Source organism: Schistocerca gregaria, chromosome 3, assembly GCF_023897955.1.
Source record: "Schistocerca gregaria isolate iqSchGreg1 chromosome 3, iqSchGreg1.2, whole genome shotgun sequence".
Taxonomy (NCBI): domain Eukaryota; kingdom Metazoa; phylum Arthropoda; class Insecta; order Orthoptera; family Acrididae; genus Schistocerca; species Schistocerca gregaria.
Genome location: NC_064922.1, coordinates 886,321,112 through 886,341,929, shown reverse-complemented (window position 1 = coordinate 886,341,929; position 20,818 = coordinate 886,321,112). Strand labels below are relative to the sequence as shown.

Genomic DNA, 20,818 nt, shown 5'->3' with positions numbered 1-20,818 from the left:
CAGAGACATACGTCCAGAGCCCGATCTTCTGAGTTAATAACGAGCATCAAAACCGATTCAGGGTTTAGTGAACACACAGGGCTGTCGTAGCAAGATTGAATATTGTAGTCCCCAAACCCTCGAAAAATAAGCGAAAAATATACCTAATCAAAAAAGCAGATAAAAATTCACTTGACACCTTCCTAAGACATAGTCTCCACTCATTCCAAGTTAATAATATAAATGTATACCAGATGTTGCTTAAATTCAAAGAAATAGTATCGGCAGCAATTGAGAGATTTATAGCAAATAAATTAACAGACGACGTACCGGATCCTCCTTGGTACACAAAACTGGTTAGAACACTGTTGCAGAAACAACGAAACAAACATACCAAATTTAAACAGATGCAAAATCCCCAAGATTAGCGATCTTCTACAAATCTAGAAATTTAGCGCGGACTTCAATGCGAGATGCTTATAACTGTTTCTACAACGAAACTTTGTCTCGAAACCTGGCAGAAAATCCAAAGCGATTCTGGACGTATGTAAAGTATGTTAGCGGCAAGAAACAATCAGTGTCTTCTCTGCACGATAGCAATGCAGATACCATCGGAGACAGTGCTGCCAAAGCAGAGTTACTAAACACAGCCTTCCCAAATGCCTTCACAAAATAAGACGAAGTAAATACTCCAGAATCCGAATCGAGAACAGCTACCAACATGAGTAACGTAGAAGTAAATATTCTCGGAGTAATGAAGCAACTTAAATCACGTAATAAAAGCAAGTCTTCTGGTCCAGACTGTATACCAATTAGGTTCCTTTCGGAGTAGGCTGATGCATTAGCTCCATACTTAACAATCACATAAAACCGTTCGTTCGAAGAAAGATCCGTACCCAAAGACTGGAAAGTTTCACAGATCACAGCAGTATTCAAGATCACACAAGTATTCAAGAAAGGTAATAAGAGTAATCCACTAAATTACAGGCCCATATTGTTAACGCAGATATTGTGTTCGAACATTATGAATTACCTCGAAGAAAACGGTCTATTGACACACAGTCAACATGGATTTAGAAAACATCATTCCTGTGAACCACAACTAGCTCTTTATTCACATGAAGTGTTGAGTTCTACTGACAAGGGATTTCAGATCGATTCCGTATTTCTGTATTTCCAGAATGCTTTTGACACTGTACCACACAAGCGGCTCGTAGTGAAATTGCATGTTTATGTTGGAAGTTGGAAGCAAAACGTTGTGGGGAAGGCTAACCAAAGACTGCGTTACGTTGGCAGGACACTTAGAAAATGTGACAGACCTAATAAAAAGACTGCCTACACTACGCTTGTCCGTCCTCTTTTAGAATACTTTTGCGCGATGTGGGATCCTTACCAGATAGGACTGACTGAGTACATCGAAAAAAAGCAAAGAAAGGCAGCACTTTTTGTATTATCGCGTAATATGGGAGAGAGTGTCACAGAAATGATACAGGATTTGGGATGAACATCATTAAAAGAAAGGCGTTTTTCTTTGCGACGAAATCTTCTCACGAAATTTCAATCACCAACTTTCTCCTCCGAAAGAGAAATTATTTAGTTGACACCAACATACATAGGGAGGAACGATCACCAAGATAAAATAAGGGAAATCAGGGCTCGTACGGAAAGCAATAGGTGTTCATTCTTCCCGCGCGCTATACGAGATTGAAATAATAGAGAATTGTGAGGGTGGTTCGATGAACCCTCTGCCAGGCACTTAAATGTGATTTGCAGAGTATCCATGCAGATGTAGATGCAGATGTAGACCATACATTCTCGGGACCACCACAGCCAAGTCTTTCTGCGGTATCGCAGAAGGAACATCCATCTACTCGAAGCCCTATTACACGACCTGTTTCAAACTGAGGTGTTGATGACGGCGTTTCTGCCGCCTTAAAAGCATTCTTGATTAGCATCAACTCACCACATCCTATCTAAAAGGTAGCTAATGCTGTCGCTGTTACAGCGTGTATATAAAGCAAACCTCTTTTGTACGCTACTAGCGCCACCCTTATCCCACTGGCGCGAAATTTTCAAAAATGGTTCAAATGGCTCTGAGCACTATGGGACTAAACATCTGAGGTCATCAGTCCCCTAGAACTTAGAACTACTTAAACCTAACTAACCTAAGGACATCACACACATCCATGCCCGAAGCAGGATTCGAACCTGCGTCCCTAGCAGCCGCGTGGTTCCTGACTGAGGTGCGAAGTGTGGTTGGAGTGACATTGCCTAACTATAATACAGAATTCGGTCAGGGCTCGGAAATTTACATTATTCTCTCTCTAAGCGTGACGAAGGGCTATTACTAGTTCGAGAGTTACATTTTTGCGGACTATGCGTTTATTGCGCACGCGGTACATCTCTGAGCGAAATGTTGGCCCAGAAATATCTACAGGCACTTCTGTGCAGCGAATATCGATGTTTTGGGTGAAGAGTGTAGTGATAAAGAGTCTGTAAGAGCTAGAAATGTAATCCCTTCGGGTGTTAGGGAATATTCTAGGTCGTGTTACGGCCAGCTGTTGGAACAAGGATCCTGATCGCGGCGTGCAAGTTCACTCTCTCTGCCGCGCACCGAGTGTCACGCAAGTAAATCTCGTTCGTACTTGACATGACACAATAATGTCTCAGACGGTACCAAAATTAATTTTATAATTTTCTTAACAACTTTCTATAAGCTTTGAAAGTGTTTCTGCATTACTTTCAGTCCAAATATGTGTTTCTGTTTTCGCAGTTAAAGTAAAAAAAATATTTTTCTTGAAAATTTGTTGTAACGTTAGTTTTTATTTTTCATAACGGCTGACAGTAATTTTCTTGAAACTTCCTGGCAGATTAAAACGGTTTTTATCTGCCAGGAAGTTTCATATCAGCATACACTCCGCTGCAGACTAAAAACCTCATTCATTAATTTTCTTTTCGAAAGCTCTGCATCATATTTTAAACTAAAATAGAGGTGTGTGACATTTTTTCCAGGGCTTTTTACTTACATTTGAAATTATCACTAATCGGCAATAGTGTAACACGGGTTCATCTGCCTATTTTCATGACAACGTTTGTTGCTGTCGTCTTCAGCCCAGAGACTGGTTTACTGCAGCTCTCCATGCAACTCTATCCTGTGCAAGCTACTTCATCTCCCAGTACCTATTGCAACTTACATCCTCCTGAATCTGTTAAGTGTATTCCTCTCTTGGTCTCCCTCTACGATTTTTACCGTCCACGCTGCCCTCCAATACTAAACTGGTGATCCCTTGATGCCTCAGAATATGTCCTACCAACCGATCCCTTCTTCTGCTCAAGTTGTGCCACAAATTTCTCTTCTCCCCAATTCTGTTCAATATCTCCTCATTAGTTATGTGATCTACCTATCTAATCTTCAGCATTCTTCTGTAGTACCACATTTCGAAAGCTTCTATTCTCTTCGAGTCCAAACTATTTACCGTCCACGTTTCACTCCCATATATGGCTACACTCCTTATAAATACTTTCAGAAACGACTTCCTTACACTCGATGTTAACAAATTTCTCTTAATCAGAATCGCTTTCCTTGCTATGGCCAGTCTACATATTATATATATACAAGTGTGTATATGTCTATGTTGATGGGACTAAGGAGTGTACAGAGAGGGTTATGTTAGTGTGAGAAGGTTCCAATGTACAGTTACTCCTTTCCAACAGCGCCAAGCGTTGCTACAAACATAACTTCCCAAAATGACAACTACATTTACATCTCACCTACGCAAACCGCCTTACTTTGTATGGGTCCTTCTGAATGAGCTTCCATTTCATGCTTTCTTATTCCATTCTCATAATGGTGTATGAAACGGAATTACTTGATTTTTTTCCACATGGCCATTTCGCGATGTGTGTGGGAAGAAGCAATGCGTGTTAGAATGGACCCTCCCTGATCTTTAACAGAGAATATGAACGTGAAGCGCAACGCCTCTCTTGCAGCGTCTGCCACTGAAATAGAACGAGTGTCTCTATAAAGCTCTCACGCTTACTAAAGGAACCGCTGGCGAAACGCGCTGATCTTCTATGTAAGCTGTACATGTCCTCAATTAAACCTGCCTGGTAAAGATCTCAGACCAACAAACAATACTCAAGAATCAGTCGAATGAGTCCTTTGTGTGGATGAATTGCATTCATTCAATGACTCTTCATTTAGCATATGCTTCTTCAACAACTAGTGATATGTAGTCGCTCCACCTTGGCCACTACAGACCGAGACTGCTAGAAATTTGAAGGCTGTTACTGTCTCCAGTGACTTATCGCCAACAGTGTAATCGAACAATAACGGATCTTTTTGCATATTTACGCTGGTCGTGTTACATTTACTCGTATTTACGTTGAGGCTGAACTACTAGCCACAGTTCCTGTCATGGATACTTTGTAGTTCTTCCTCCATTTCATTACAGTTTTCTGGCTTTGGAACTTTTCTACCATAAAAGCATAGTCCACGAATAGCCTCATGGAGCTTCCGCTATTATCAAATAGATTAGTTACACGAGGGTTGAATGAAAAGTAACTCCTGCACCTTCATTAATTGGATTTGGATGGAAATATTTTAATAGATCAAACGCAGAAATAATCCTTAGAATGTGATCTTTAATTACCAATATTCACTTTTCTACATAATCACCAGCCAACTGAATACATTTCTGCCAACGATGAAGAAGTTTTCTGAAGCCGTCACGGAACAAGTCGGCACTGTTTCCGCAACCACAGTCTCACAGTTCTCTAGACGTCTTCATCAAAAGCATAATGACATCCTCACAGATCGTTTTTCACTATCGGGAACAGATGGAAGAGCTCAACTGGACTGTATGGAGGAAGCCGTACAGTGGTGCCTTTCAATTTCTGAGGTTTTGCTGTGGTGGCACATGACGTGTGTGGTTTGGCATTGTCATGCTGCAGGAAAACATTTCCCTTTTCCTTTCCGACCCCTGTTAGCCGTCGTTTCAGAGCTCGCAGCGTTGTCATGTAACGCTCTGAATCTATTGTTGTTCCACGATCAAGGGAATCAACATGGATAACAGCATCTGCGTCCCAGAACGCTATGGGCATGATTTTTCCAGCTGAGGGGTGCGTCTTCAATTTCTTTTTCTGGGGCGAGTCTTTGTGTCGATATTCCATAGACCGACGTTTCGTCTCCGGAGTATCAGCGTTTCGTCTCCTGTCACAATTGAAAGGAGAAAGGCGCCACCTTCATTCTCGTAACGCGAGAGGAGTTCCTTGCAAATTTCAAGTCTGTGCACTTTGATTTCAGGAGTCAGCAGCCGGGATCCCCATCGGCACAGATCTTCCGATAGCCAAGCAAAGCAATAATGTGACCCACACGTTCTTGTGAAATGCCGATTGCGCTTGTAATTTCTCTCTGAGTGATACAACGATCGTCCTGAATCAATCTGTCAACATTTTTCTTGAGAAACTCGGTGGTTGCTGCGACATAACGTCCAACTCTTTATTTGTCACGCAGGTCAGATGTTCCCGCCTCAACATCTTTAAACTTGCTCGCCCAACGACGCACAGTACTCCATCAACACAATCACCTTGAACTACTTTCATTCTCCTTTGGGGTGACACGTTCTGCTGTCAAGAATTCAATGACTGCACGTCGCTTAAATCGCATTGATCGACCGTCCGCACAGCGTTACACTGTAACAACATAACCGTTCATTGCTAAGGCTTCCCGCCAACTGGAGCTGTAGAGAAGAGACTACGGAAGAAGCCAGTACCTGCCGCATACCAATGCTGCCAACTGCTGAAGAATTACGAAGGTGGAGTCATTACTTTTTAGTCAACCCTCGTATATACAGTGCTATGTAAAACATGATGTGTCACTACCAAGTAACATATCTCGATGAAACTTGGACCACACAGAAGGTAACTGAAGGAAATACGCAATGAGTCGTACAGATACGAGACTTTTATCCAAAGAGAATAATTACACTCAAATCACCTCTATTCATATGGTTCTTAATAGGCCGTGTGGCCACCATGGACGGCATTGCTCTCTCTGCAATGTGATCCCACCTGGCCCGCAAAGTTGGTAAGGAGCTCCACCAGAGCAGTTGACAAGTGCTGAGTGCTCGGTGGTTGATGTGGACGTGCTGCAGTTTGTCTGCCCACCGCATTCCACTCGCTCTCGAAGGGATTTAAGTCGGGGGAACGGGCAGGCCAGTCCAGTTGCCGATTTTAATCTTCTTCGAAGAACTTCTCCATCTGCGTTTTTCGATTCGGTAGCATGTTGTCATTCATACAATTGAAGTTAGGGTTGTATACACCCCTTGAAAAGACGCACATGGGGAAGCAGTTCAGTGTGACAATAATGTGCACTGGTTAGTGTACAGAGTCCAAAGATTTGCAGGTCAGTACGATCTAGCAACACTATGCCGTCTCACACGATAACACCTGGACCAACAAAACGGTCACGTTCGACAACGTTCCTGGGTGCTCCACCTGTTGGCGTATGACAGTACGTTGAGCATTGTCGAACATGCTTATTTTGAGGGTCTAGGTTTTATGCTATAATGACTTAAATACCATCGAGGGGAATGTGTTGGGGAGGCGTATTGCAGTACGTCCACACGCACCAACAACCATCCATCAGTTGCCAACCGCGGAGTAATGGAACGCCTTACCAGAAGAACTGCAACCTTGTGGCCAGCGTTGGAGCTCCTTGCAGAGCATGTACTGCCGGCCTTGGTGATCCCGTCTTTTGCAATGTCCAGGGTACCATCATGTGCCACGGTTACTTCAGCGCAGCTATTGTCTTTGAATAAAAGTGTCATTTCTGTTCGTCTCATTTAGTGTTTCTTTCAGTTACCTCCTGCACTACACTTCTACAGTTCTTTCTACACATGGCTCAAGTTTGCTCGACTTGTGTTACTTGATAGAGACACGCCATGTGAGAGTTACTTTTGCTTTTAACTTTAAAGCCAGTACCGTCATTAGACTGTTGTTTATTTTCAGTGTTACATTTAAACTCACACAATCATTATTTCGGCTTCAAAGTGCCATTATCAAGTGTTTTCTGAAAGGAGATTAGACAATAACAGTGGAATACATAACAAGTGATGTAACCGTATAACAATCCATATTTGTAATGCTTACTTACAAGTGTCATAAATTGCCTAAGATGGCATACTGTCGTATTAAAATACACTATTAAACACGTTGTCTCAGAGTCGGTATATCTGGCAGAGCCTACTGCTTTGTTTCAGTACAAAGTACACCGTCTTGACTGAACAGTTGGCTAAGTGTCTTTGGACTCAGTGTCCGGTAGGATAGAAAACGTTAGGAGCAAATTATTTTCTTTGGTAGTTGTCACATCTTTGCAGTACCTGTGTAACTAGTGTACAGTGAAGTTGACTGTTCATAAACAAAAACAGTAAAAAACCTCTCGATAATATTCGCTGCATCCATAACTATGAAAGTCCAGCTAGTCAGTGACTTTGTTTAAAGTACATTTTAGTAGGTAAATAAACAGCTTTGTACGTAAAATTAACACATGGCCAACACTAAGTTGCGCAATTTTGCCTCAATTGAGAATTAATACAATACAGTGCAATTACTTATTCTACTCACTCATTAATTAACCAGTGAGGTTTGAAGCAATCTTTATGATGTACGTATCATCAGTCATGTAAATCCTGTTATATGTGTTGGAATATTACTTAGGATAAGTGCAAATAACACAGGTATTTGAAACATGTCATGTACATGATAGCATTTAAGCAAATAAAGGAAATAAAAGATTTCACGTTGGTCAGCACGTTTAAATTTAACATAATATAGAGAGCAGGGATATCCTGGTATTTGCTAATGGTTGATGAGATACAATTACAAACGTGAGTGCACCGTGGTATTGAAACATATGGCTGTAATGTTGGTGCTATAAATCTTATTTACATGTTGAAGTAGTGACATTTATATAACGTAAAGATGACATAGTAATGTTAACAACTTGATCAGCTACGACAAATGAAAGCACCAAGTAGGTTAATTCCTATTTCTTAACAACCAAGATAAATGTAACATTATTGATCATAGTTACTTCTTAGAGACGTAATAAACAGTTTAGAAGAAACACAAGGTCTAGAATACTAAAAATCATTCATTGAAGACTGTAGGCATGTGGAGTGGAAGACTAAGGGTTGGGGTGTAGAAGCATGGATAGGCGGGTTATAAAATGACTAATGCAATGAAGAAGAAGCTATTATAGTGGGGTGTAGGCGTGGTGGGGGACGAAAGGGGAAATAACAGAGGAATTTTATTTTATTTATTTATTTATTTATTTATTTTATTCCCTTCCAATGGCTGAAAAAGTTATTTTGCTTTCAAGTGTTGCACAGCAGTGTATGATAATCAGGTATAAGGATTGGAAACACAATAAGTAAATCGACTGAGGATTTGTTGGTACGGAGAACGCAGCGTGTTACTTTGAATGGAGAGTCATCGCCGGAAGTAGAAGTAGCTTCAGGCGTGTCCCATGGAAGTGCGTTTCGGTCCTCGCTGTTCGTGTTGTATGTTAATGAACTCGCAGACAATATTAATACCAACTGCAACGCCGCGGTTACTATGTACTCGGCGGTGATTTCTTCTTCTGTAATCCGGTCCGCACGCCTTCGCTGTTCAAAACGAATGATGTTCCCCTACTGTAACAGCTGTACGAGTAATGGAACAAGTAGCATTATACGAATCCAGCGGGTGCAACAAATGTTTTCCAACATTAGGTTAACTGAGCGACTGATTGAAAGGTACTTTGCGAGTGAAGCCTTCGATATATTCGAATTTGTTTGATACGAAACACTGCCAAGCCTGCGCGAATCTTAAGTTCCAGTTTCAAATCCCAGACGCAGTCACAGTCAAACGTGATAGTCAGCTTACAGTAATTAACCGAACCCCTTATTAAAACGATTACCGGACGGGTTATCTGTGACAGAATGCTCGCTCAGATATCACGCAATTTGATCACTGCGAATATTCAGTCTTTGATTATTGAAAAGTCACAGTTTATATATTAAAATCGGAATTTCACATGGTCGTTTTTCTCACATGTTCGCGTCCACTTTTCAGCACTCCATGGTCATGTTTAAATCATTATCCTACAAAATTTTCACATCTAATCAGAGCTCCTTGTATCCGCATCCGAACGTGATGATGGCCGAGCTGTGAACTGAACTCTTTGGACTTCACGAAGCATTTCTTTAGCCCATAAAATACGCGTGAGCCATCTGTCTTGTGATTGGCTCATACACAACATACTCAATCCGATATTAAAATTAAACTACGCTATACCGCGTCTTTCACATCTGACCAATCACAACTCAATAGCTTTTTTGAACAATTTACTAAATGAACAAATTTAGAAATTACAAATAACCTTATAGGTATGGTGAACAGCTAAAGAACCTGCACATAATGTAAAGGACAATCAAACAGTATAAATCAGAGAGGGTAAAATTATCTATATTAAATTGACTGAAAGTACAAATCCGTGATAACTATTTATTGTGTTTCTTCGCTGTAAGACGATGGTTTCATACTCTGGAGGTGTATCTTCAGGTCGTATAAAACTAATACCTCATGTGCCACAACTTCCAAGGTGCAAATGCTCGTAAAATCACGTCACTCCTTTGTAAAACCATGTATGAAACGGCAGATGGCCATCCGATCCGAACCGTACATGATCAGTAAAATATCTCCAAAAGTGTGTCAATCGACAAACGTTGATTGTTATGTGCTGTACGGGCTCGACTTTTCACAGAGTTTTGGAGATATTTTACTGATCATGTACGGTTCGGATCGGATGCCCATCTGCCGTTTCAAACATAGTCTTGCTGAGGAGTGACATGTTTTTATGCGCCCTTGCACCTTGGAAGTTGTGGCATATGAAGTATTAGTTTTATATGACATGAAGATATACCTCCAGGATACGAAACCGGTCGTCATACAGGGAAAAACATAATAAACATATACTGCGGATTGGACTTTCACCCAGTTTAATACAGACTATTTCCCCATCTCTGATTTTGAATTGTTTGATTGTCTTTCACATTATGTACGAATTTAGAAACTCCGCTGAAATCAAAATAATTGCCACTTTAAATAATAAAATCAATGTAAAAAATTTTTGTTTTGTTAATCCCATAAACAAGCTACTTCTACATTACAAACTTCCCCTTCGCGTATAATTCACTTTGCGGCTGCTACCGTCGCAGGTTCGAATCCTGCCTCGGGCATGGATGTGTGTGATGTCCTTAGGTTAGTTAGGTTTAAATGCTTCTAGGTCTAGGGGACTGATGACCTCAGATGTAAAGTCCCATAGTGCTTGGAGCAGTCTGAACCATATTTTTATAATTCGCTTTCTCTGTGCAGTTACAGTTCCCACGCTAACGTGTACTCACTTAGTAGACATAACAGTATTCATTTAACTTCTTACTTTCCACTCACATCATCATTCACATCAATAAACAAATAAGTAATAATTAATGACAATCGTAAAAGTCGCAATAGCTACAGCTCTGTTCCAAAAGTATGATTTAATTACTTGATAATTTCACCATTTGGCCATAGTCGTAACTACTTGCAGCTAGCTACTGGATCGGAGCTCATCTGTCATGCGATAACCATGATTCATTGTCTGAAACCATCTACCCGCTAACGTCTTTCACTCAACACAGGCGCAATATGAAGGGCTACGTCTCACAACCTCAGACTATTCACAGAGTATGGAGTTATGTATACTGAAAAAAAAAAATGCTGCGCAAAAATCCAGTCAGGCCTTGCTATATTAACAAATTAAGCACTCTTGTAATGTGGTATCTTTTTTGTCTTCTATTTCCGTTCTGTCACGCTGGAGTCAACAGTGTGTAGTAACGATACAAATCTAAGACATTTGACTTGTGGATATAATACACTATTGTCCATTAAAATTGCTACACCAAGAAGAAATGCAGATGATAAACGGGTATTCATTGGACAAATATGTTATACGAGAACTGACATGTGATTACATTTTCACGCAATTTGGGTGCATAGATCCTGAGAAATCAGTACCGAGAACAACCACCTCTGGCCGTAATAACGGCCTTGATACGCCTGGGCATTGAGTGAAACAGAGCTTGTATGGCGTGTACAGGTACAGGTGCCCATGCAGCTTCAATACGGTACCACAGTTCACCAAGACTAATGACTGTCGTATTGTGACGAGCCAGTTGCTCGGCCACCATTGACCAGACGTTTTCAGTTGGTGAGAGATCTGGAGAATGTGGTGGCCAGGGCAGCAGTCGAACATTTTCTGTACCCAGAAAGGCCCGTACAGGACCAGCAACATGCTGTCGTGTATTATACTGCTGAAATGTAGGATTTCGCAGCGATCGAATGAAGTGTAGAGCCCCGGGTCGTAACAAATCTGAAATGTAACGTCCACTGTTCAAAATGCCGTCAATGCGAACAAGAGGTGACCGAGATATGTAGGCAACGGCACGCCATACCATCACGCCAGGTGATACCCCAGTATGGCGATGACGAATACACGCTTCCAATGTGCGTTCACCGCGATGTCGCCAAACACGGAATGCGACCATCATGATGCTGTAAACAGAACCTGGTTTCACCCGAACAAATGACGTTTTGCCATTCGTGCACCCAGGTTCGTCGTTGAGTATACCATCACAGGCGCTCCTGTCTGTGATGAAGCGTCAAGGGTAACCGCAGCCATGGTCTCCGAGCTGATAGTCCATGCTGCTGCAAACGTCGTCGAACTGTTCGTTCAGATGGTTGTTGTCTTGCAAATGTCCCCATATGTTGACTCAGGGATCGATACGTGGCTGCACGATCCGTCACAGCCCTGCGGATAAGATGCCTGTCATCTCGACTGCTAGTGATACAAGGCCGTTCCGTATCGCCCTCCTGAACCCACCGATTCCACATTTTGCTAGCAGTCATTGGATCTCGACCAACGCGAGCAGCAATGTTGCGATACGATAAACCGCACTCTCGATAGGCTACAATCCGACCTTTATCAATGTCGGAAACGTGATGGTACGCATTTCTCCTCCTTACTTGAGGCATCACAACAACATTTCACCAGGTAACGCCGGCCAACTGCTGTTTGTGTATGACAAATCGGTTGGAAACTTTCCTCATCTCAGCACGTTGTAGGTGTCGCCACCGGTACCGACCTTGTGTGAATGTTCTGAAAAGCTAATCATTTGCATATCTCAGCATCTCCTTCCTGTCGGTTAAAATTCGCGTCTGTAGCACGTCATCTTCGTGGTGGAGCAATTTTAATGGCCAGTAGTGTAATAACAACGAGAAACAATTCTCATTATTTTTACAGCTGGAATTATAGTGGATATTCTCCGAGCGCGCGTGCGCGCGGTTTTGTGTGTGCGTGTGTGTGTGTAAGAGAGAGAGAGAGAGAGAGAGAGAGAGACAGAGACAGAGAGAGAGCGCACCTCAGCCAGCTCTTCCCGCCCTGCCTCTACAGGTGGAGGCTGTGGACGGGGATTCCGGCCGCCCCCAGGATGTGGTGTACTCCCTGTCCGGGCCCGGCGTTTCCCCAGACGGCACCGGACACTTTAGCATCGACGCCCGCACTGGGGACGTCTTCCTGCTCAAGGTGAGTGCGCCGCCTGTCGGACAAACTCTCTGCTGAATCGCAGGCCTCAGCTAAGTTGACGGACGCTTAGTACTGCGTTCCTTCGCCTCCCGCACAAGCACCAAAACTTCGGGATGCACATTAGGCTCAACCTGGTTCAACTCGGTAATAATTGTTTTGATTAATATTTTTCTATTTTATTATTATATAAGCGTCTACGAATTATTTTTTATCATGTTGTATTGGCATTATTCTGAAATATTACTTCTGATTACTTGCGCCCACAGTCCTAGAATATTTTGAAAATAAGAGCCTTTTGGTGTTTCAAACATCCTGTGGCTGTGCGCTCAGCAACTGTGAATGCAATCATATGAAATGTAACAGTCATCCAACCGGTTACGTGTGCAAGCGGTTGGCTGACTGCTACATTTTATTTAATAACAGCGCTTTTCTCGTGGACTGTGATTTACGTTCACGATTACAGCTGTTCTCCCGATCGCTAGTAATACCAGTAACAACATAAATTCCTAGAAGACCTATCCCATTGTAGGGAAATATGGTAAAAGTCGAACTGCTCTTTTATATTATAACACTTCCTACCTTGTATTGTATTGAACCGGGGACCTAGAAACGACGGAGAGGCTTCGTCCCCGCCGTAGCCCTCAGTGGTTCACAACCCCACAACAGGCTACAGCAGTCCACTCACCCCACGGCCGAGCCACACCGAACCGGCTATTGTGCGATTCTGCCCTCAGTGGAACCCCCCCTCCCCCCGGGAAGTCTCACACCAGACGAGTGTAACCCCAAATGTTTGCGTGGTACAGTAGTTCTGATGTACGTGTACATGGCGACAGTGTTTGCGCAGCAATCGCCGGCACAGTGTGACTGCGGCGGAATCAAGAGAACAAGCCCGCATTCACCGAGGCAGATGGAAAATAAAAACCATCCACAGGCACACCGGACCTCGACACTAACCCGCCGGTCGGATTCGTGCCAGGGACCGGCACGCCTTCCCGCCCGAAAAGCAGTGCGTTAGACCTCACTGCTAACCGGGCGTGCCACTTCCTACCTTACTATGAAATGAGTCAACTTATATTGAACATAGATCACAAAAATGGTGGAACAGCTCCTAATATCGTGTCGGATCTCCTCTTGCCCGACGTGGTGCAACAGCTCGACGTAGCATGGACTCAACAAGTCGTTGGACGGTTCAAATGGTTCTAAGCACAACGGGACTTAACATCTGAGGTCATCAGCCTCCTGCACTTACAACAACGTAAACCTAACAAACCTAAGGACAACACACATCCTTGCCTGAGGCAGGATTCATACCTACGACCATAGCAGCCGCGAGATTCCGGACTGAAGCGCCTAGAGCCGCTCGGCCACAGCGGCCGGCCCAAGTCGTTGGAGTCTCCTGCAGAAATACTGAGCCATGCTCCCCCTACAGCCGTCCATAATTGCGAAAGTGTTGCCGAGGAGCAGTTTGTGCACGAACTGACCTCTCGATTACGTCCCATAAATGTGCGATGGGATTCATGTCGGGCCCTCTGAGTGACCAAATCACTCACTTGAATTGCGAGCAATTGTTGCTCGGTCATATGGCGCATTGTTGTTTGGGAACGTGAAGTACATGAATGGCTGAAAATTTATCTCCAAGCAGCCGACCATAACCATTTTAAGTCAATCATCGGTTCAATTGGACCAAGGACTAGACCATTCTATGTAAACACAGCCCAAACCATTATGTAGTTATCACCAATTTGCACAGTGCCTAGCTGACAACTTGGATCCATGGTTTCGTGGGGTCTGCGGCCACGCTCGAACCCTACCATCATCTCTTACCAACTGAAATCCAGTCGTCTAGGTCCAACCGATACGGTTACCAGCTCAGGAGAGGCGCTGCAAGCGACGTCATGCTGTTAGCGAAAGCGCTCTCGTCGGTCGTCTGCTATCATAGACCATTAACGCCGAATTTCGCCGCAGTGTGCTATCGGATACGTTCTTCGTACGTCCCACACTGATTACTGCGGTTCTTTCACGCAGCGTTGCTTATCCGTTAGCACTAATAACGCCACTGCTCTCGGTGGTTAAGGAGGCCGTCCGCCACTGCTTTGTCCACGGTGAGAACTAATGACTGAAACGTGATATTCTCGACACACTCTTGACGGCGTGGAACTTGGAATACTGAATTTCCTAACGATTTTCGAAATGGGACGTCCCATGCATCTTGCTCCAATTTCCATTCTGCGTCCAATGTCTGTTAATTCTCACCTTGCGGCCTTAATCACGTCGGAACCCTTTTCACTTGAATCACCTGAGTACAAATGACAGCTTCGCCAATGCACTGCCCATTTATACCCTGTGTATCCAGTACTACCACCATCTGTGTATGTCCATCTCACTTCCCCACCACTTTTGTAACCTCAGTGTAATTTATGTTCATTCATATTTTAGACGTATAACAGAACAGTATGTCGTCGTATATTACTTTATTTAGTTATGATCTGAAAATTTCAATAAATTTTTGAATTTGTAAAAGATGGGTGAGGAGGATTTCTGTTCTGTTATGCATCTGAAACATATATACATGATTGGCACAAGGCGAGGATGTCTTAAGAAGAATAAATATGCATTAACGTACATCATAGTGCAGTTAGGAGTAGTGAAACATATTTCAAAAACATTCGTCTTTTATAATATTAGAGAACATCATGTTTCCCGAAAATTAAGTTGGTCTTTTCATCATTTATGTTGTTACTGCTGTTGACAGGGAATGGTCCAGTAGCCTAAATCGCGAGCGTAAATTTAATACAATCTAGGCGAAAATAGGTGTCATTTCTAAAATATTCTGAAATTATTCGATAAAAGATAGCAAACACACTGTAACGTACATTTACTTTTCAAAAGCAAGCATTTTTTGTTCGGAACCACAGAACCTCAAGCGTAAATCAATAATACCGACAAAAGCATTACGGACCAGAAAATGCGTAATGTAAGTTTATGCAATAGATTTTTTTTTTTGTCATCAGTCTACTGACTGGTTTGATGCAGCCCGCCACGAATTTCTTTCCTGTGTTAACCTCTTCATCTCAGAGTAGCACTTGCAACCTACGTCCTCAATTATTTGCTTGACGTATTCCAATCTCTGTCTTCCTCTACAGTTTTTGCCCTCTACAGCTCCCTCTAGTACCATGGAAGTAATTCCCTCATGTCTTAGCAGATGTCCTATCATCCTGTCCCTTCTCCTTATCAGTGTTTTCCTTTCCTCTCCGATTCTGCGTAGAACCTCCTCATTCCTTACCTTATCAGTCCACCTAATTTTCAACATTCGCCTATAGCACCACGTCTCAAATGCTTCGATTCTCTTCTGTTCCGGTTTTCCCACAGTCCATGTTTCACTACCATACAATGCTGTACTCCAGACGCACATCCTCAGAAATTTCTTCCTCAAATTAAGGCCAGTATCTGATATTAGTAGACTTCTCTTGGCCAGAAATGCCTTTTTTGTCATAGCGAGTCTGCTTTTGATGTCCTCCTTGCTCTGTCCGTCATTGGTTATTTTACTGCCTAGGTAGCAGAATTCCTTAACTTCAATGACTTCGTGACCATCAATCCTGATGTTAAGTTTCTCGCTGTTCTCATTTCTACTACTTCTCATTACCTTCGTCTTTCTCCGATTTACTCTCAAACCATACTGTGTATTCATTAGACTGTTCATTCCGTTCAGCAGATCATTTAATTCTTCTTCAATTTCACTGAGGATAGCAATGTCATCAGCGAATGGTATCATTGATATCCTTTCACCTTGTATTTTAATTCCACTCCTGAAGCTTTCTTTTATTTCCATCATTGCTTCCTCGATGTACAGATTGAAGAGTAGGGGCGAAAGGCTACAGCCTTGTCTTACACCCTTCTTAATACGAGCACTTCGTTCTTGATCGTCCACTCTTATTATTCACTCTTGGTTGTTGTACATATTGTATATGAGCCGACTCTCCCTATAGCTTACCCCTACTTTTTTCAGAATCTCGAACAGCTTGCACCATTTTATATTGTCGAACGCTTTTTCCAGGTCGACAAATCCTATGAATGTGTCTTGATTTTTCTTTAGCCTTGCTTCCATTAGTAGCCGTAACGTCAGAGTTGCCTCTCTCGTGCCTTTACTTTTCCTAAAGCCAAACTGATCGTCACCTAGCACGTTCTCAATTTTCTTTTCCATTCTTCTGTATATTATTCTTGTAAGCAGCTTCGATGCATGAGCTGTTAAGCTGATTGTACGATAATTCTCGCACTTGTCAGCTCTTGCCGTCTTCGGAATTGTGTGGATGATGCTTTTCCGAAAGTCAGAGGGTATGTCGCCAGACTCATATATTCTACACACCAATGTGAATAGTCGTTTTGTTGCCACTTCCCCTAATGCTTTTAGAAATTCCGATGGAATGTTATCTATCCCTTCTGCCTTATTTGACCGTAAGTCCTCCAAAGCTCCTTTAAATTCCGATTCTAATACTGGATCCCCATCTCTTCTAAATCGACTCCTGTTTCTTCTTCTATCACATCAGACAAATCTTCAGCCTCATAGAGGCTTTCAATGTATTCTTTCCACCTATCTGCTCTCTCCTCTGCATTTAACAGTGGAATTCCCGTTGCACTCTTAATGTTACCACCGTTGCTTTTAATGTCACCAAAGGTTGTTTTGACTTTCCTGTGTGCTGAGTCTGTCCTTCCGACAATCATATCTTTTCCGATGTCTTCACATTTTTCCTGCAGCCATTTCGTCTTAGCTTCCCTGCACTTCCTATTTATTTCATTCCTCAGCGACTTGTATTTCTGTATTCCTGATTTTCCAGGAACATGTTTGTACTTCCTCCTTTCATCAATCAACTGAAGTATTTCTTCTGTTACCCATGGTTTCTTCGCAGCTACCTTCTTTGTACCTATGTTTTCCTTCCCAACTTCTGTGATGGCTCTTTTTAGAGATGTCCATTCCTCTTCAACTGTGCTGCCTACTGCGCTATTCCTTATTGCTGTGTCTATAGCGTTAGAGAACTTCAAACGTATCTCGTCATTCCTTAGAACTTCCACATCCCACTTCTTTGCGTATTGATTCTTCCTGACTAATGTCTTGAACTTCAGCCTACTCTTCATCACTACTATATTGTGATCTGAGTCTATATCTGCACCTGGGTACGCCTTACGATCCAGTATCTCATTTTGGAATTTCTGTCTGACCATGATGTAATCTAATTGAAATCTTCCCATATCTCCCGGCCTTTCCCAAGTATACCTCCTCCTCTTGTGATTCTTGAACAGGGTATTCGCTATTACTAGCTGAAACTTGTTACAGAACTCAATTAGTCTGTCTCCTCTTTCACTCCTTGTCCCAAGCCCATATTCTCCTGTAACTTTTTCTTCTACTCCATCCCCTACAACCGCATTCCAGTCGCCCATGACTATTAAATTTTCGCCCCCTTTACATACTGCATTACATTTTCAATATCCTCATACACTTTCTCTATCTGTTCATATTGAGCTTGCGACGTCGGCATGTATACCTGAACTATCGTTGAAGAACCCAGTCACTGAACTGTTCACAGTAACACACCTTCTGTCCTACCTTCCTATTCATAACGAATCCTACACCTGTTATACCATTTTCTGCTGCTGTTGATACTACCCGATACTCATCTGACCGGAAATCCTTGTCTTCCTTCCACTTCACTTCACTGACCCCTAATATATCTAGATTGTGCTTTTCCATTTCCCTTTTCAGATTTTCTAGTTTCCCTACCACGTTTAAGCTTCTGACATTCCACGCCCCGACTCGTAGAACATTATCCTTTCGTTGATTATTCAATCTTTTTCTCATGGTAACCTCCCCCTTGGCAGTCCCCTCCCAGAGATCCGAATGGGGGACTATTCCGGAATCTTTTGCCAATGGAGAGATCATCATGACACTTCTTCAACTACAGGCCACATGTCCTGTGGATACATGTTAGGTGTCTTTAATGCAGTGGTTTCCATTGCCTTCTGCATCCTCATGTCGTTTATCATTGCTGATTCTTCCGCCTTTAGGGGCAATTTCCCACCCCTAGGACAAGAGAGTGCCCTGAACCTCTATCCGCTCCTCCACCCTCTTTGACAAGGCCGTTGGCAGAATGAGGCTGACTTCTTATGCCGGAAGTCTTCGGCCCCCAATGCTGATTATTTATCAAAATTTACGCAGTGGCGGGGATCGAACCCGGGACCGAAGACGTTTTGTTTATGAATCAAAAGCAATAGATATACAGTGTAATTGCTTTGTAATAATTTTGTTAAATACTTGATACTGTCCATCGTCACTGACTCACAAATCAATATGAGGTCACAGCAAGCACAAGATAAGCACACGAAACAAAAAATTAGTCACTCGTAGCAGGCGTTAATTTAATACCCGGGTAACATCGGTTCTAACTTTGATAAAGGCCCCACTTTGGAGAGTAAGAGAGTCCACAAATGTCTTCAGGCATTCCGCAACCACCCGAAGCACCCGATTGAATCTAGATACCGTAGAACTAACAAACTGAGGGTACATTAGCTGCTGAGTCTTTCCCACTGGTCCAAATACCCGCCAACGTGTCGTATTGAATTAAAATAGGGTGACTCTGAGGATCAGTCGAGGTTCGATAGTGTTACCGCGTGTTCCCCAGACTGAGAACGGCTTGAAAGACGTGTATGTGCGTGGCATGAAGCTTCAGAGGGAGTTGTCGACGGGACGTTAAACAACACTTACCTATATATATATATATATATATATATATATATATATATATATATATATATTGAAATAAAGGTCGTGGATCAAGTTCGTCGTAACCTGAACGAGTGAGGCAAAGTCATTGTTGGAAAAACATCCCCCAGACGGTACAGAACCATCTCTAGGTTAAACTACAACCTCCATACACCGAGCTATAAGCGCCTCATTTGATCGTCGGTGCACTAGAAGTCTCGCATGACTTGAAAAGGGACAAAATCGTGACTCAGCACACACTATAATGCTTCTAGTCAATTACTGTTCATTCACAGCACAGGATATGTGCAGCTGTGAGAAATGGCCTTTTGTTAGCTGCCTGACTCCAAATGCCTGGTTTATGTAGTTACGTTGCGAATATTCGCTCTGAAACTGGTTGAGGTAGACCTACATCCGTTGGCAACAGCACCTTTTGTCAGGACTGAAGTAGTTTCTTATTGATAGGTTTTAACACTCGTCTTCGATCCCTGTTGACTAGAGAAGTGTTATTGACGGTGAGGTCACAGGAGACCCTTCCAAACACGATAGCTCCTTGTTACAATTCTATCACATCTTCACATCGACACATCCTACTGTGTTAATTCCATACAACTGACTAGCACAGGTACACTCCCTGACAAAAGTAACCAGAACCTGTAAGCAGGGGGTGCCAGACCCTCCATCTTTATGATGGCTTGAACTCTGCTGGGGGACACCGCCAATGAGGTGTCTAAATGCCTGTAGTGGAATGACAGCCCATTCGTCTCCAAACTGCCGAAACCAGAGCAGAAGCGAAGTCGACATTGTAACTCATCCCAGAGGTGTTTCACTGGAGTCAGGTCGGGAGTCTGGGCAGACCAGTCCATTTCAGGAATGATACTGTTCACGAACCATTGCCTCACAGATGCTGCCTCATGACAGAGTACATGGTCATCTCTTGTATTGTTCCTCTACTGCATGCAGTTCACAATGCGGTACACTGTGTTCACATCCTTCTTGATTCAGATTTTTCTTAAGCACAGTAAGGGGACCGCATACTAACCACGAAAAACATCCCCTTATCGTAAATCACCTCCTCCATACTTCACTTTTGGCACTACACATGATGGCAGATAATGTCATCCAGGTATTCTATAAAACCAAACTCTTCCATTTGATTGCCAAATGGTACAGCGCGAATAACTCGCATCTGGTCATCCACTGCCCAGTGGCGTTTTTCTTTATACCATCTAAAGCGTCGCTTAGCATAGACTACAGAAATATGTGGCTTATGATGGTCTGCTCTACCGTTGTTACCCATTCTCTTTAACTCTCTTCTCTCAGTCACTGTGCTGCTGGTGGCATTTTGGCACTCATGAGTGATTCCTTCCGCTGATTTCATGCGGCTTCTTGGAACCACCGTTGTATCCTCGTCTTTCCAC

The 20,818-nt window shown here is 42.8% G+C and overlaps 1 protein-coding gene across 1 annotated transcript in view; it reads left to right on the top strand.

Moving 5' to 3' along the window:
* Nucleotides 1-12,682, top strand: part of LOC126355655 (putative neural-cadherin 2) — a 615,318-nt gene extending 602,636 nt beyond the window's left edge. Inside the window, exon 6 of the mRNA XM_050006019.1 lies at nucleotides 12,515-12,682. Coding sequence (XP_049861976.1) covers nucleotides 12,515-12,682 — 168 coding nt within the window. The remainder of the gene's footprint in view (nucleotides 1-12,514) is intronic.
* Nucleotides 12,683-20,818: the final 8,136 nt, after the last annotated feature.